We start from the raw sequence: 14,563 nt of genomic DNA on the forward strand, positions 1-14,563 counted from the left end.
AGGAGGAAAAGACCAAAATAGGTTCGGTAATGGACAAAAGGGATGGCTTTTAGTGAAAAAAATGTAAATCTAAGGTGGGTGAAAGGCACATGTGGTGGGACACATGGGGAATTTGAAGAAAAGATGGTTGACGAAAATACATGGTCTAGTCTTTTAGAATAGTAAGGATTATTATTTGTCATTTGATGTTTGAGACTTTGGTAATTGATATGATCTTGTTCATTTATTATTTTTAAGATTGTTATCCAATATTCTCATGTTGAATAGGAAATAGATGATCAGTATGTGACAACTTTGTTTCCAAACAATTCGTATTATAATATTGAATAACTATTCATCGTAGTTTCTATTTAAATTAAATGGATTTGAGTAAAATATGAATAATTGGCTATTTATAATTCTCTGATTTGCTTATTTCTTTAATATATATATATATATATATATATATATATATATATATATATATTGTGAATTGTTAAAAAATGCAAAGTTTTGTCTAAATTGTGAATAAAGGTTAGTGATTTGAAAATTATAAAAAGGGTGTTGTCAGGTGATAGAAGATGGCTTTTAGGACAAATATACCCCTCCTACCTCTTTTTTCCCTCCACCTTTTTCACCTATCCCTATGCACTTATTACCTTCTCACCTACCACCTTCTTCTTCCTCAAGGCTTTTCTAACGTGGAAAACTCCATGAGAGGGTTTTGAAGGTTGCCATTTACCTACCACCTTCTTCTTCCTGAAGACTTCATGGAAGGCTTTTGAAGCTTGCCATTGCCATTGTAGTTTGGGAAAAAAACTCCATTGCCAACGTTTCCAAGCTCCATTACCATTGTAGTGTTGAAAAAAAAAACTCCATTTGCAACGTGATAAAGCTCCATTGCCATTGTCGTTTTGGAAAAAAGCCCATCGCCAACGTGATAAAGCTCCATTGCCACTGTAGTTTGGAAAAAAATCTCCATTGCTTATTTGGGTGATAAACATAGCTTCGGTTAAGTTTAATATCTTCTCTTCATGTTTTCATGTTTTTTGTGCTTTGGTTTTTTCACCCTGTTTATGAGACTTTATTTGGTTGCCATGTTTATCTCTCCCTCTCTCCCTCTCTCTATGTATACAATCATGTTTGGTTACATGTTAGAACCTAGTGGTTCTGGGGTATAAAATGTGGTTCCGTAGTGGTTCCGGGGTATAAAATGTGGTTCCCTAGTGGTTCTGAGGTATAAAATGTAGTTCCGTAGTGGTTCCGGGGTATAAAATGTGGTTCCCTAGTGGTTCCGGGGTATAAAATGTGGTTCCCTAGTGGTTCCGGGGTATAAAATGTGGTTCACTAGTGGTTGTTGTGTATAAAATGTGGTTCCCTAGTGGTTCCGGGGTATAAAATGTGGTTCCCTAATGGTTCTGGGGTATAAAATGTTGTTTCCTAGTGGTTCCAGAGTAGAAAATGTGGTTCCCTAGTGGTTTCCGAGGTACAAAATGTGGTTCCCTAGTGGTTCCGGAGTATAAAATGTGGTTCCCTAGTGGTTCCGGGGTAGAAAATGTGGTTCTCTAATGGTTCCGGAGTATAAAATGTGGTTCCCTAGTGGTTCTGGAGTAGAAAATGTGGTTTCTTAGTGGTTCCGGGGTATACAATGTGGTTCCCTAGTGGTTCCGACGTAGAAAATGTGGTTCCCTAGTGGTTCCGGGGTAGAAAATGTGGTTCCGTAGTGGTTCTGGGTTATAAAATGTGGTTCCGTAGTGGTTCAGGAGTAGAAAATGTGGTTCCCTAGTGATTTCGAGGTATAAAATGTGGTTACGTAGTGGTTCCGGGGTATAAATGTGGTTCCCTAGTGGTTCCGGGGTAGAAAATGTGGTTCTCTAGTGGTTCCGGGGTATAAAATATGGTTCCCTAGTGGTTCCGGGGTATAAAATGTGGTTCCCTAGTGGTTCCGGGGTAGAAAATGTGGTTCCCTAGTAGTTCTGGGGTATAAAATGTGGTTCCTTAGTGGTTCCGAGGTATAAAATGTGGTTCCTGCTTCCGAGTTATAAAATGTGGTTCCATAGTGGTTCCGGAGTATAGAATGTGGTTCCCTAGTGGTTCCGAGGTAGAAAATGTCGTTCCGTAGTGGTTCCGACGTATAAAATGTGGTTCCGTAATGGTTCCCAGGTATAAAATGTGGTTCCCTAGTGGTTCCGAGGTATAAAATGTGGTTCCCTAGTGGTTCCGTGGTATAAAATGTGGTTCCCTAGTGGTTCCGAGGTATAAAATGTGGTTCCCTAGTGGTTCCGTGGTATAAAATGTGGTTCCCTAGTGGTTCCGAGGTATAAAATGTGGTTCCCTAGTGGTTCCGGGGTATAAAATGTGGTTCGCTAGTAGTTCCGGGGTATAAAATGTGTCCCTAGTGGTTCCGGAGTATAAAATGTGGTTCCCTAGTGGTTCCAGCGTAGAAAATGTGGTTCCCTAGTGTTTCCGGGGTATAAGATGTGATTCCCTAGTGGTTTCGGTGTATAAGATGTGGTTCCCCAGTGGTTCTGAGGTATAAAATGTAGTTCTCTAGTGGTTCCGGGGTATAAGATGTGGTTCCCTAGTAGTTCCGAGGTATAAAATGTGGTTCCCTAGTGGTTCCGGGGTATAAAATGTGGTTCCCTACTGGTTCCGGGGTAGAAAACCATGTGGTTTTGAGGCATAAAATGTGGTTCGGTAGTGGTTCTAGGGTATAAAATGTCGTTCCCTAGTGGTTCTGAGGTATAAAATGTGGTTCCCTAGTGGTTCCGGGGTATAAAATTTGGTTCCCTAGTGGTTCTGAGGTATAAAATGTGGTTCCCTAGTGGTTCCGGGGTAGAAAATGTGGTTCCCTAGTGGTTCCGAGGTATAAAATGTGGTTTCTAAGTGGTTCCTTAGTGATTCCGGGGTAAAAAATGTGGTTCCCTAGTGGTTCCGGGGTATAAGATGTGGTTCCCTAGTGGTTCCGGGGTATAAGATGTTCCCTAGTGGTTCCGAGGTATAAAATGTGGTTCCCTAGTGGTTTTGGGGTATAAGAAGTGGTTCCCTATTGGTTCCGGGGTATAAGATGTGGTTCCCTAGTGGTTCCGAGGTATAACATGTGGTTCCCTAGCCGTTCCTTAGTATAAGATGTGGTTCCCTAGTGGTTCCGGGGTATAAAATGTGGTTCCCTAGTAGTTCCGGGGTATAAAATGTGGTTCGCTAGTGGTTCCGAGGTATAAAATGTGGTTCCCTAGTGGTTTCGGGGTAGAAAATGTGGTTCCCTAGTGGTTCCGTGGTATAAAATGTGGTTTTCTAGTGGTTCCGAGGTATAAAATGTGGTTCCCTAGTGGTTCCGGGGTATAACATGGGGTTCCCTAGTGGTTCTGGGGTATAACATGTGGTTCCTAGTGGTTCCGAGGTATAAAATGTGGTTCCCTAGTTGTTACGGGGTATAAGATGTGGTTCCTTAGTGGTTCCGGGGTATAAGATGTGGTTCCTTAATGGTTCCGAGGTATAAGATGTGGTTCGCTAGTGGTTCTGGGGTATAAGAAGTGGTTCCCTATTGGTTCCGGGGTATCAGATGTGGTTCCCTAGTGGTTCCAAGGTATAAGATGTGGTTCCCTAGTGGTTCCAGGGTATAAGATGTGGTTCACTAGTGTTTCCGGGGTATATAATGTGGTTCCCTAGTGGTTTCGAGGTATAAAATGTGTTTCCCTAGTGGTTCCGGGCATAGTTACCGGATTCACCATCTGCCCTCCGATCCGAGATCCGGGGTCGCACGATCCGAAACATGGTTCACTAACGACCCGGATCGCCAAAAATGACGAATCGCGGCGACCCGCGGGAGAGAAAGAGAGAGATGCATATAGACTAGAAGAGAGATGTAGAGAGCTATAAATTTTATATATTTTGGGTTGAATTGCAACTAAAGCTTTATTTTGAAAAAAATATGTAGGGCATGCATGAGGTTTTTTTATTTTTTTATTAAATGGATATAGTATGGACTATGGAAGGATATTCATATATTCCAACGATAACTTTCTTTTTGAAAAAATATGTATGACATACACGAGGTTTTTATATTTTGTGTATTAAATGTGTGTAGTGTGTACTATGGAATGACATTCTTGTAAAAACATATGAAATTATATATATCTATGCCCTCCATTGAAGGCCAATCAAATGAATGGTTTGGATCACCCAAACAATATGCCCTCCATTGTATTTTAAGTTAGTGTGTAGATAACTTATCTACACGTGTGTAGAAACCATTTTCTCATATATATATATATATATATATATATATATATATATATATACATACCCTCATCGTACCGCATACCGGGCTACCATCGTACCCCGTACCCGTTCCCGTACCGCATACCGGACTACCATCGTACCCCGTACCCGTTCCAGGGGTAGAAAATGTGGTTCCCTAGTGGATCTGGGGTGTAAAATGTGGTTCCCTAGTGGTTCCTAGGTATAAAATGTGTTTCCCTATTGGTTCCGGGGTAGAAAATGTGGTTCCATAGTGGTTCCGGGGTATAAAATGTGGTTCCTCAATGGTTCCGGGGTATAAAATGTGGTTCCCTAGTGGTTCCGAGGTATAAAAGGTGGTTCCGGGTAGGAAATGTGGTTCCCACGCCCGACCCATACGGGCCTGGTCGACTCGCGGGTCACCCCGATTTTTGCCGTATTTTTTAAGATTTTTTTTGGAAAATGTTATCCGCAGTATCGTATTTTGTTGAGGACACTCCTCACTTTATTAAAAGTACGGTATGGTCTGCACCATAGTATGATCCAAACTGTCCATTAGATGGGCCACAACCTAAATAGGTTGTGCCCCAAAAAGCATTTCCATAGGTTGATCCTAACCGTCTGATCAGATTGTTAGAGGGTTGGTCCTAACTCTCTATAGATCGAAGGGTTAGGATCAACCTATGGAAATGATTTTTAGGACACAACCTATTTAGGCTGTGGCCTATCTAATGGATGGTTTGGATCATCCTATGTTGGGGGGGGGGGGAGGCATACCGTACTTTTAATTAAGTGAGGAGTGCCCTCATCAAAATACAGTAGTGTGGATAACATTTCCCTTTTTTTTGTATAGGAATTTGCTAGCCACCTTTGCCAAGGCCACTTCTCGGCTTGTGGCCCATCCTTTTATGCACGGATTTGTGGCAGAAGTAATATGGGTGCAAAGGTGGCTAGCAAAAACATAATAGCAAAAAATAGTAATCATTACGGATTTGTGGCAGAAGTGCTAAGTTTTAAATGAAAAATTACGAAAAAATGGAAGCAAAGTAGTAAAATTACAAAAAAAATAATGAAAGGATGTACTAACATATGACAATTACCGAACTACAAAGTCCGACTGCCTTCCGTCGGAAGTCCGAACGTTTGTTCGGAACTCCAACTCGGAAGTCTGAACAAACCTTCAGACTTCCGAATGGAACCAGTAATTTGGTTACGTATACTGGCTTCCATTCGGAAGTCTGAAGTTTTGTTCGGACTTCCGACGGAAGCCAGTAGAATAGGGATAATTCCAAGGATTTTTATTTTCAAATTGAGTAATAATTGCAAGGATAATAAGGATATACATTGTGATCTTAGTGTCATGCAGGCAACCATAAATTGAAGCTTGGTTTTGATGTTTTAGAATCCAAAAATGCAAAGAAAATGGATTTATCTTGAAAATGGGGAAAACAACAAAATTCAGTTTTAAGCTGAAAATTCATTTTCTTTGCATTTTGTAACACTACTTCGATAAGTTTATCATGAATAAACCCTCGTGAATACGAAACCCTGTTGTAAATGGCAACCTTCAAAACCCTTCCATGGAGTTTTCCACGTTAGAAAAGTCTTGAGGAAGAAGGTCGTAGGTGAGAAGGTAATGAGTGCATAGGGATATGTGCAAAAAGGTGGAGAGAAAAAAGAGGTAGGAGGGGTATATTTGTCCTAAAAGCCATCTTCTCTCACCTGACAACACTTTTTTTATAAATTTCAAATCACTACCCTTTATTCACAATTTAGACAAAACTTTGCATTTTTTTAATAATTTTCCCTCTATATATATATATATATATATATAGAAAACAGTTCCTACGCTCGAGTGCAGAAAACAAGGGTGGGCCCACATTTTTTGGGTGATCCTAAGCATTCATTTGAAAGGCCCCATCATGGATGGGGTGTGTACTAAAAGTCAGCTCCATTGGATCATCTTAGGGTGTCCATTTTTGTGTGTGTGTGTGTGTGTGTTAGTTGGGGTTGGGGGGGGGGGGGGGGATATTGTTTGTCCATAAATCTGCCCATTTTTTCACCCCACAAATGGAAGGGTTAGGTTGATCCAATGGAGCTGATTTTTGATACGCACCCCATCCATGATGGGGCCTTTCAAATGAATGCTTAGGATCACCCAAAAAATATGGGCCCACCATGTTTTCTGCACTCGAGCGCAGGAACTGTTTTCTCATCTCCGTCGCTTAAAATACAGTGGGAGGCACATTGTTTTGGGTGATCCAAAGCATTCATTTGATGGGCCCTCGCATACAGGGGCGAAGCTACATGTAGCATAAGGGGGCAGTTGCCCTTGTTGAGTTGGGCCAAATCCTTAATAGGCCCAACTCAATTTGGCCCAGACCTCTTTAAAAATTGAAGGCCTGCTCCCCTTATGTATAGCCCTATATAAGCTTGCCCCCCCATATGCATAAATCCTGGCTCTGCCACTGCTCGCATGGATAGATTGTGCCCAAAAAATCAGCTCCATAAGATCATCACAACCCTTCGAAATGTGGAGGCAAAAAATGGACAGATTTGTGAAGATTTATACCCGTCCATTTTTACCTCCACAAATCAAAGGATGGGGATGATCCTATGGAGCTGATTTCTTTGGGCACAGCCTATCCATGCGAGGGTCCATCAAATGAATGACTTGCATCACGCAAACAATGTGGCTCCTACTGTATTTTAAGACTAGGGAGTAGATAAGTTATCTACTCTAGGGAGTAGGAACCCTTTTCTCATATGCATATATATTTATACTTAGTAAAAAACCCCGTGCGTGCGATGCACGGGCCGACAAAGAACTGTACGGACTACATCATAGGTTGATCCAAACCGTTCATGTGATGGAACACAACAATACAACATAAATAGGTTGTGCCCCAAAAATCATTTCCATTGGTTGATCCTGGCCCTCCAAAAAGCATAAAGGAGGGGGGGTAAGATTGAAATTATGTGGCTTTAATGGGTGCCTTTGTTAAAAAGTATAAAGGAGGGGGTAGGATTGAAAATATGTGGGTTGAATGGGTGCCTTTGTTAAAAAAAGTAAAAAAAAGTGATGTATAATTCTCATAGAATTTTCAAATAATTCAGAAAATCCTTTCCTTTTCTCTTCTCCTATATAGTATATAGATATATCTGAATGAATCTTATGATTTATGATTTGCCCCTATTACAATTTACGATTCGATTCCGAGAACATTACTTGTGAAAATGGTTTCCATTGCAATTTTGGAGAAGTTCGTGAACCTCTTTAGCAAATGACGTTACTCCAACTTGTTAGATTTCTCGAGTTGAGAGTGAGGTCATAACCTTAATCTTCATTGTCCAGTGGGTTAGATTAATTTTTATTTCCGTTATCAATTTTACCACGGGCCTATGATTATCATCGAAGATTATTGTTTCTCTCCTTCCAAATGTGCCACACTATTACGAATGGGACAAGGTGCCAGAGTGCTTTTTTGGCCTGTCCGTATGGGCCTCCTCCCAATAAACAATGACTTTCTCAATTGAGTCTAGAAACACCCATGAGATGTGAAAACCTGCAATGAGAATACGAATGTTTCCATAATATGGTGCATTGTCATTCATAACTGAGATCGTGTTTAACTGGATTCTTCATTCTTCTATATTCTTTCATGTCGGCATGTTGCTTCTCTTGCATCGACTTACCATTAATATATAGGCAGGTGAGCAAGGGCGCCTTCCTGTGCTGATTTTGAGCTTGACAGAGAGCAAACAGCTAAGAAGGCCAGCTATTGTATTTTTGCATAGCTCATACAGAACCAAGGAATGGGTGCGGCCATTACTTGAGGTAAACAACCTTAGAAGTTCTCATTTCATACCAAGTTCAAAATTGCATAGGTTTGTCTCATTGGTACATTTCTATTTTTCCAGGCATATGCTTCACGTGGATATGTAGCTGTTGCCATTGATTCTCGCTACCATGGTGAACGTGCAACCAATACAAACACATACCGAGAAGTATATTATCATATGCAACTATCCTACCTTAGTTGACTAAAATATTCAATCACAAAAGATTATGGAATTCATTTTCTTTTTCATTGCCGCATGTTGCTACTCTCATTCGTGTTTTCATTTGATGAAGATGCAAATTCAAATTGAAAAGTTATTTATCAAGTGGCATGCCTTCAAATAATAATGAGTTTTCCATTTTCTAACTTGCTTCTCGAATATGTAGGCTCTTGTATCATCTTGGAGAAATGGCAAGACAATGCCTTTCATATTTGATACGGTAGATGATGGCTTTCTGTTCTGAAGTGGATTGTATTATTCTTGTTTGCTTTTAGTCAAACATGCTTCCAGTCGAGTTGTCAATAATTGGATTTTAACACTGCTGGTAGGTATGGGACTTGATAAAATTGGCAGATTATCTTACACAGAGGGACGACATTGATCCTTGTAGGATTGGAATTACTGGTGAATCACTTGGAGGTAGTATGTCAACACTGGTGGATGATCTCAATTTATCAGCCCCTGTTCGTTGAAGATTATGACAACCGATTGTGAGTGCCAAACCGATTATTGGACTCAAATAACATATTTTTTAGTCCAATAATCGGTTTGGCACTCACAATTGGTTGTCATAATCTTAAACAAATGGGGCCTAATACTTATAACTGCATTGCTGCAGAGCTCATTTAGCACTTTGGTGTATGTAGGAATGCATGCATGGTTTGCTGCTTTTGCAGATGTCCGGTATGCAGTGGTTGTTCCTATAATTGGTGTTCAGGTATCCAAATTATGTTTATGACTTTGGAAAGATTCTCCAATTTTGTGCTGAATGAATGTATTGATGAAGCATGGTGACTAATGATGTTTTTAGGGATTTCGATGGGCCATAGATAATGATCAATGGCAGGCTCGAGTTGACAGCATAAAACCTGTGTTTGAAGGTAAGGTTGCAGATGTCAGTCTACATTAATCCCTCTTTGGCTTCAGCTCTTTAATAGTAGAGACGCATCTATTCAAGCATAATTACTTCAAAACTACGTTAATAGTAAAACTCAACTCAACTAGGCCTTTGTCTCAAACTAGTTGGGGTTGGCTAAAACTACATTAATAGTACAATTAAAAAAAATAAGAAAAAAAAGATACATTATTGTCTCAACTTTGTTTTATTATTATTGTTGAAAATTGACAATTTCATTGATACTATGAAGTTTACATTGGGGGCCAGGGGTCCCAACTTGCGTTACATAGAATCAATTAAGGGTGGCCAGGAGCATACTCCTAGGCCAGAAAAAACCAAAAGAAAAATCTTCTGGGTACCACTACAGGTAGATCCACACTTCCATACACTGCCAACATGCTGAATAACTATTTCACTTCCCTTTTTAGTTCTTCATGTACTAACCAAGCCAAGAGTACCTTCGCTTTTCCCCCTTCCTTTTCTTTACACTGCCCATCACCAGGGAAATACAGGGAACCCAAGTCCTGATTTCCAAAGTCATCCCAAACTCATTGGGGACATTACTATATCCCACCACAATTTGGTCCCTAGCCAAATAACTAAACCAAAAACTTCCAAACAAGTAACCAAAGCCACCTCCTAGAAACTAAGGGGAGCATTTACATAGGTCGTCAAGAAGACTTCGTAGAAATGACGTCGGTAAAGTTGTCGATTCCGGATTACTGTTCAGGAACCCTGGGTTTCTTCGAGATTCAATCTCCTCCTCCAAATAAGATGTAGCCAAATCCTTCGAGACATCCCATGTTCTCTTCCGATTTCTACTATTCTCTAGAAATCTGTTAATGGAGGCTAATCTCTCGTCATAGGACATCCTTTTTATCTTATGAAGGATGCTTTCTAGCACCATGATTTCCATGAATAAATTTCTCTTGCGCCCCCTGGGCATGATGAGGATTCCTGCTGCCCAGGATCTTGACCTTCCATTCTTACATACGAGAATATGTTGTATACACTTAAATCGTTTCAATCCAGTCAATTCATTAAATCCGTTCATTAACTAAGTACTTCACCACCTTTTGAAAAGGCCCGAAAGTCCCTGAAACTGACCCATCCCAAAAAAACCTATTGCAGGGACAATTGATTGACGTTAACCAAGCTGTCCCATCATTAGGGTCTTCTCGCGTCTTCCCAAGATAGACCCCTACCAACTGCCTTCAATTCAAAGGGCTTGATAGAAAGGATGACTAACCAGCTTAGCGCCTAAATCCCGACCCATTTAGAGTGGGCCCCAAACTATAGTAGTTCCCAAACCAAAAACATCCCTGAAACATGCGATTATAGAAGTTATCCGCCTTCTCCGCAGAAACCTTCGCTACAAAATAGTTATAGAGGACCAAGCCTACCAGATTTGAGATTTTTTTTCAGAATTTCAACAGACTACTGTTTAATCTTCTAGCCCCCGCCTTTAATGCCAAGGATTTTCCAGATAATTTCATAAGGAGACTTTCCGGCAGTCTAGACCCCATAATTTGAGGATTTTTGGCTTGAGAGCGAAGGCGAGATGAATTAATGTTGCTACTAGGTGCAACCAGCGAAGCAGACTTGGGTCCCACCAAACATTCAGAAGCGTCTGCAGGCCTAACTTTAGGTCCTATCACACCTTTGTTAGGAATTAATGACAATCTCTCAGAAGACCCGCCCAGAATGATATGATTCCTAGATTTGAAATTTGAATTCCCTACGGGAGCCAACAGCACGCCGGTCAAGGAGCTCCAACCCGCCGGAAGGCATTCCACCGGTGAGGAAAAATTTTCGTCTGTGACTTCAACCCCAACAGTATAGTTTTGACCGTGAATTCTGAGAATAACATCAGAGATAGGGAAGATCCAGCAGGGGGCTAAAATTTTAGCCGATACAAAACTCATACAGTTCCGGTGATATCCTTACATTTTTTATTCTACTACCTCACCGAAAAGACTCCCTAGAGCCTCCACCGTGGAAACCGCCCAGGCATGCAGGGGAATGCCAAAGAAGCGAACCAAGAGAGCTTCCTTACCTTGAACAAAATTCCTTGGCCAAGGGGAAAGAGACTACAGATGGTTATCCAGGGCCACAGAGCCTTTTGCAAGGATTTGTAGGGCTTGAGATTCAGATTCGAACATAAAAAGGACTTCATTCTGCGACAACAAGGAAGGACAATGAAGGGATGGAATTTCCCAGCACTCTTGAGCCCATTTCCAAAGATCCTGAAGAGTTTCGAGATGGGTTAACTTTTTCCCTATCAAGCAAGCTTTTAGGGAGACCATTCGCTCATCCACTTCCCAACCCGAGATGGATAGTAGTGGAAGCACTGGATTATGGCGGCGAGAAATTTTACCCGAGTCCGGCCAGCCAAGGGATACCTCCGTAGGTGTAGAGCGAGGAACCCATTTAAAGGGAGTTCTGGTCCTTTGGCACCAACGACACCCATCTCGCCACCTAAAATTTACATATTGGCAAGGAGAGCAGAACCAAGCACTAGATTTAAGGTCTCGATTATGACTTCCCAACAACTTCCTTTCCTTTCCACAAAATGTGCTGGATGAGGAAGAGAGGAGCATCTTGGCATGGGGCATCTTCTACTGTTATGCCGCCAACCAAAGTTGTGGTAGCGGCACCGTGAGCACTGCCAATCCACCTCCCTTCTAGCCTCTTCTATCTGGGGAACCAAGAGGTCCATGGCTGGAACAGTTTTCAAATTTTTTTTTTAAATATTAAAATGAATATTAAATTGCTGAGTTGTACAAATCAATCTTCTCTCTCCTTTTCAAATCTGCTTCCCAGGCACCAACTATACTTATTCTCAACTTTATTTTATTATTGCAGATGCACGGATTGATTTAGGCAAGAGTTCAATCGATAAAGAAGTGGTGGAAAAGGTCAGTGGTGTATGTGATTAGTGAAGTTAGCAGAAGTTTGATATTTTCTTATTGACACTTTCTTCACCAAGCTTCAATGAATATCCGCATACATCCGCATTTCAGAAATTGCATTTCATTGTATTTCTTGGTCCTATCTCTTATATTCATTTATGCTTATTCTCATGATGAATCCCATGAGCTGGGTTAACATATTCTTTAATGGTGTTCCAATCAGGTTTGGGATAGGATTGCCCCTGGGCTAGCCTGCCAGTTTGATTCACCATACACTGTTCCAGCCATTGCACCACGCCCTCTGCTGATTTTAAATGGTATATATATGCTTCTGGTACTTAATCTATTGATATTATTAATAAACATAATATCTTAGCCATATTTTCAAAAAATAAACCACATTCTATGAAGGTTGAACCCGACCTCAATGTTACACAGTTACGATCCTTCATCTCCAGCATTTTATTGCCTAGCCCCTCAGTCGAAAATGGGAAGTTGCCAATATTGGGTGCAGATATTTTTTAACCATTTTTTGGAGATCAAATAATTTTGTAGAAAATAAATTTTTTTTTTTTTTCATTTTCTTAGTGGGTAGATTTCCAAAGGTTTGTTCATCTAAATTAATTTCTCTTTACCTGTTGCATCCCTTCATATGTACAGGTGCAGAAGATCCCCGCTGCCCTCTTGCAGGTCTGAAAGTGCCAGAATTGAGAGCGATTGAGGCTTACAGAGAGGCTAATTGTCCTGACAATTTCAAGGTAAGGACTGCTTATCATCTGTCATATGAAGTTGCAAAGACTTATTTATCTGTACTTTTTATATTCTGTTATATGAAGTTGCAAAGACTTATTTATCTGTCCTTTTCCTGTTAATAAAACTCATCTTCTGCACAAGCAATTAAACAAAATAACCAATCATGTCTGAAAACCTGAACGACATCCTAGCTGTGACGTATTCGTATTGCTTCTGTGATGGATTCCTGTTGGACGAGAGGAAGATGATGATGATGGTTTAATGAGGGCTATGTTCGGCTGCTTTTAGGGAGTTTTTTCAGCAATGATATCCTTGGGTTTTATCCAGTGTATCTTTATAGATCATAGAATATTACCGTCGAGTTAGAGATAAACTCCAACTCAACAACCCATATCATGCCAGCCTATTGCTAAGGCCCCACTTTGCCGTATAGACCGCATCTAACTCCCTTTCCATCTTCCCAAGGAAGACATTCCCCTTATTATCTCTTTTCTAACCTTTCTTGCTCTCCCCTCTACGAAGCCTGTTCTCCACCTTTCTCGGCCGTGTGCCCACTTACTGTTGGATGAGGCCATGTGGCCAACATCCCAACACTAGCTGGTGGATGTTCTCATGAAGATAGAAACCTGATCAAGAAAACACATGCATGTTAAGATTTGTTCTTGAAGAACTTGCTGAGTCAACTCAAATTATGGCCATAGTGACAAATTTCTTCGATATTTTGTGATTTTTTTTTTAATAAAAAGACAAATTCTCAAATTTTGCATAAGATTTTGAAAAATCGCAGAGATATCCTCGCATTTTAAACAAGAAAAAAAAAATTAAAATATTCCTAGATACACCTTTCCTAAGAAATTCCCTAGTCAAATATTTGTGACTATGGTTATGACTTGGGTCGAGCATAACTCAAATGTCTTCATGCCCCTAGAATACAGACTCAGTTATGACCACGAAAACTTGAGAAATGTGACTTCTAATTTATACAACATGTGAATTTACATTACTGATGGGAGTCAGATTGTCATTCCCTTTCCCTTTCTTTGCAATTCTCTTTCTTTTCTTAATACGTGAGTTGTCGGTTTGTCCAGTTGATAGCGGAACCTGGAATCGGGCATCAAATGACATCTTTCATGGTGAAAGAAGCAAGCAACTGGTTTGACATGTTCCTCAAAAGAGATTATGAATGATTGAATGTTCTATTTTATGCCTCTCCATGTAGTTTTACATGAATGTTCCACTTGGCATGCATATATAAATTAGTGTACCATTATTTGTATGGGCTTTTTGCAATAGAAACTTCTACTTTGCTTTATTTGCAAAAACAGTCTAGTTTTACAATTTACAGAGTCAGCAACTTTGACTCTTTGAGTGAGTTTTGCATATCAGGTCATGCCATCAATTTGTGACCAATGTACCCATGGTAGATTTTTCTTACTCATAAAAAGACTAAAATGTCCTTATAAGTGAAAAAACCAAAATACCTGTGCTGGTCAATAATGTGTTTAAAATCATGGGCATGGGAACATTTATATATATACTAGCAATCTTTGGCCATTCTATGCATGGGCGTAAAAAACGGGCCCCGCCCCATAGAAACATAAGATGTAAAATGGTGGACCCCACCTTATACATGGGTTCGGTGGAGATCGTGGGACCTACGCATCAAAACATGAGGCAAAATGGTGGGCCCCACCCAATGCCTGGGTTCGAGTTGAGTTGG

The 14,563-nt window shown here is 40.4% G+C and overlaps 1 protein-coding gene across 1 annotated transcript in view; it reads left to right on the top strand.

Moving 5' to 3' along the window:
* Positions 1–14,165, top strand: part of LOC143853428 (alpha/beta-Hydrolases superfamily protein) — a 35,518-nt gene extending 21,353 nt beyond the window's left edge. Inside the window, exons 4-13 of the mRNA XM_077363190.1 lie at positions 7,928–8,056; positions 8,140–8,226; positions 8,447–8,500; positions 8,610–8,700; positions 8,928–8,998; positions 9,092–9,161; positions 12,044–12,096; positions 12,314–12,407; positions 12,751–12,848; positions 13,932–14,165. Of these exons, the coding sequence (XP_077219305.1) occupies positions 7,928–8,056; positions 8,140–8,226; positions 8,447–8,500; positions 8,610–8,700; positions 8,928–8,998; positions 9,092–9,161; positions 12,044–12,096; positions 12,314–12,407; positions 12,751–12,848; positions 13,932–14,030 (846 nt within the window). The 3' untranslated portion in view covers positions 14,031–14,165. The remainder of the gene's footprint in view (positions 1–7,927; positions 8,057–8,139; positions 8,227–8,446; positions 8,501–8,609; positions 8,701–8,927; positions 8,999–9,091; positions 9,162–12,043; positions 12,097–12,313; positions 12,408–12,750; positions 12,849–13,931) is intronic.
* Positions 14,166–14,563: the final 398 nt, after the last annotated feature.

The sequence above is a fragment of the Tasmannia lanceolata genome, unplaced genomic scaffold (genome assembly GCF_043159265.1).
Source record: "Tasmannia lanceolata isolate RefF3 unplaced genomic scaffold, GAP_Taslan_0.1 ptg000003l, whole genome shotgun sequence".
Lineage (NCBI taxonomy): Eukaryota > Viridiplantae > Streptophyta > Magnoliopsida > Canellales > Winteraceae > Tasmannia > Tasmannia lanceolata.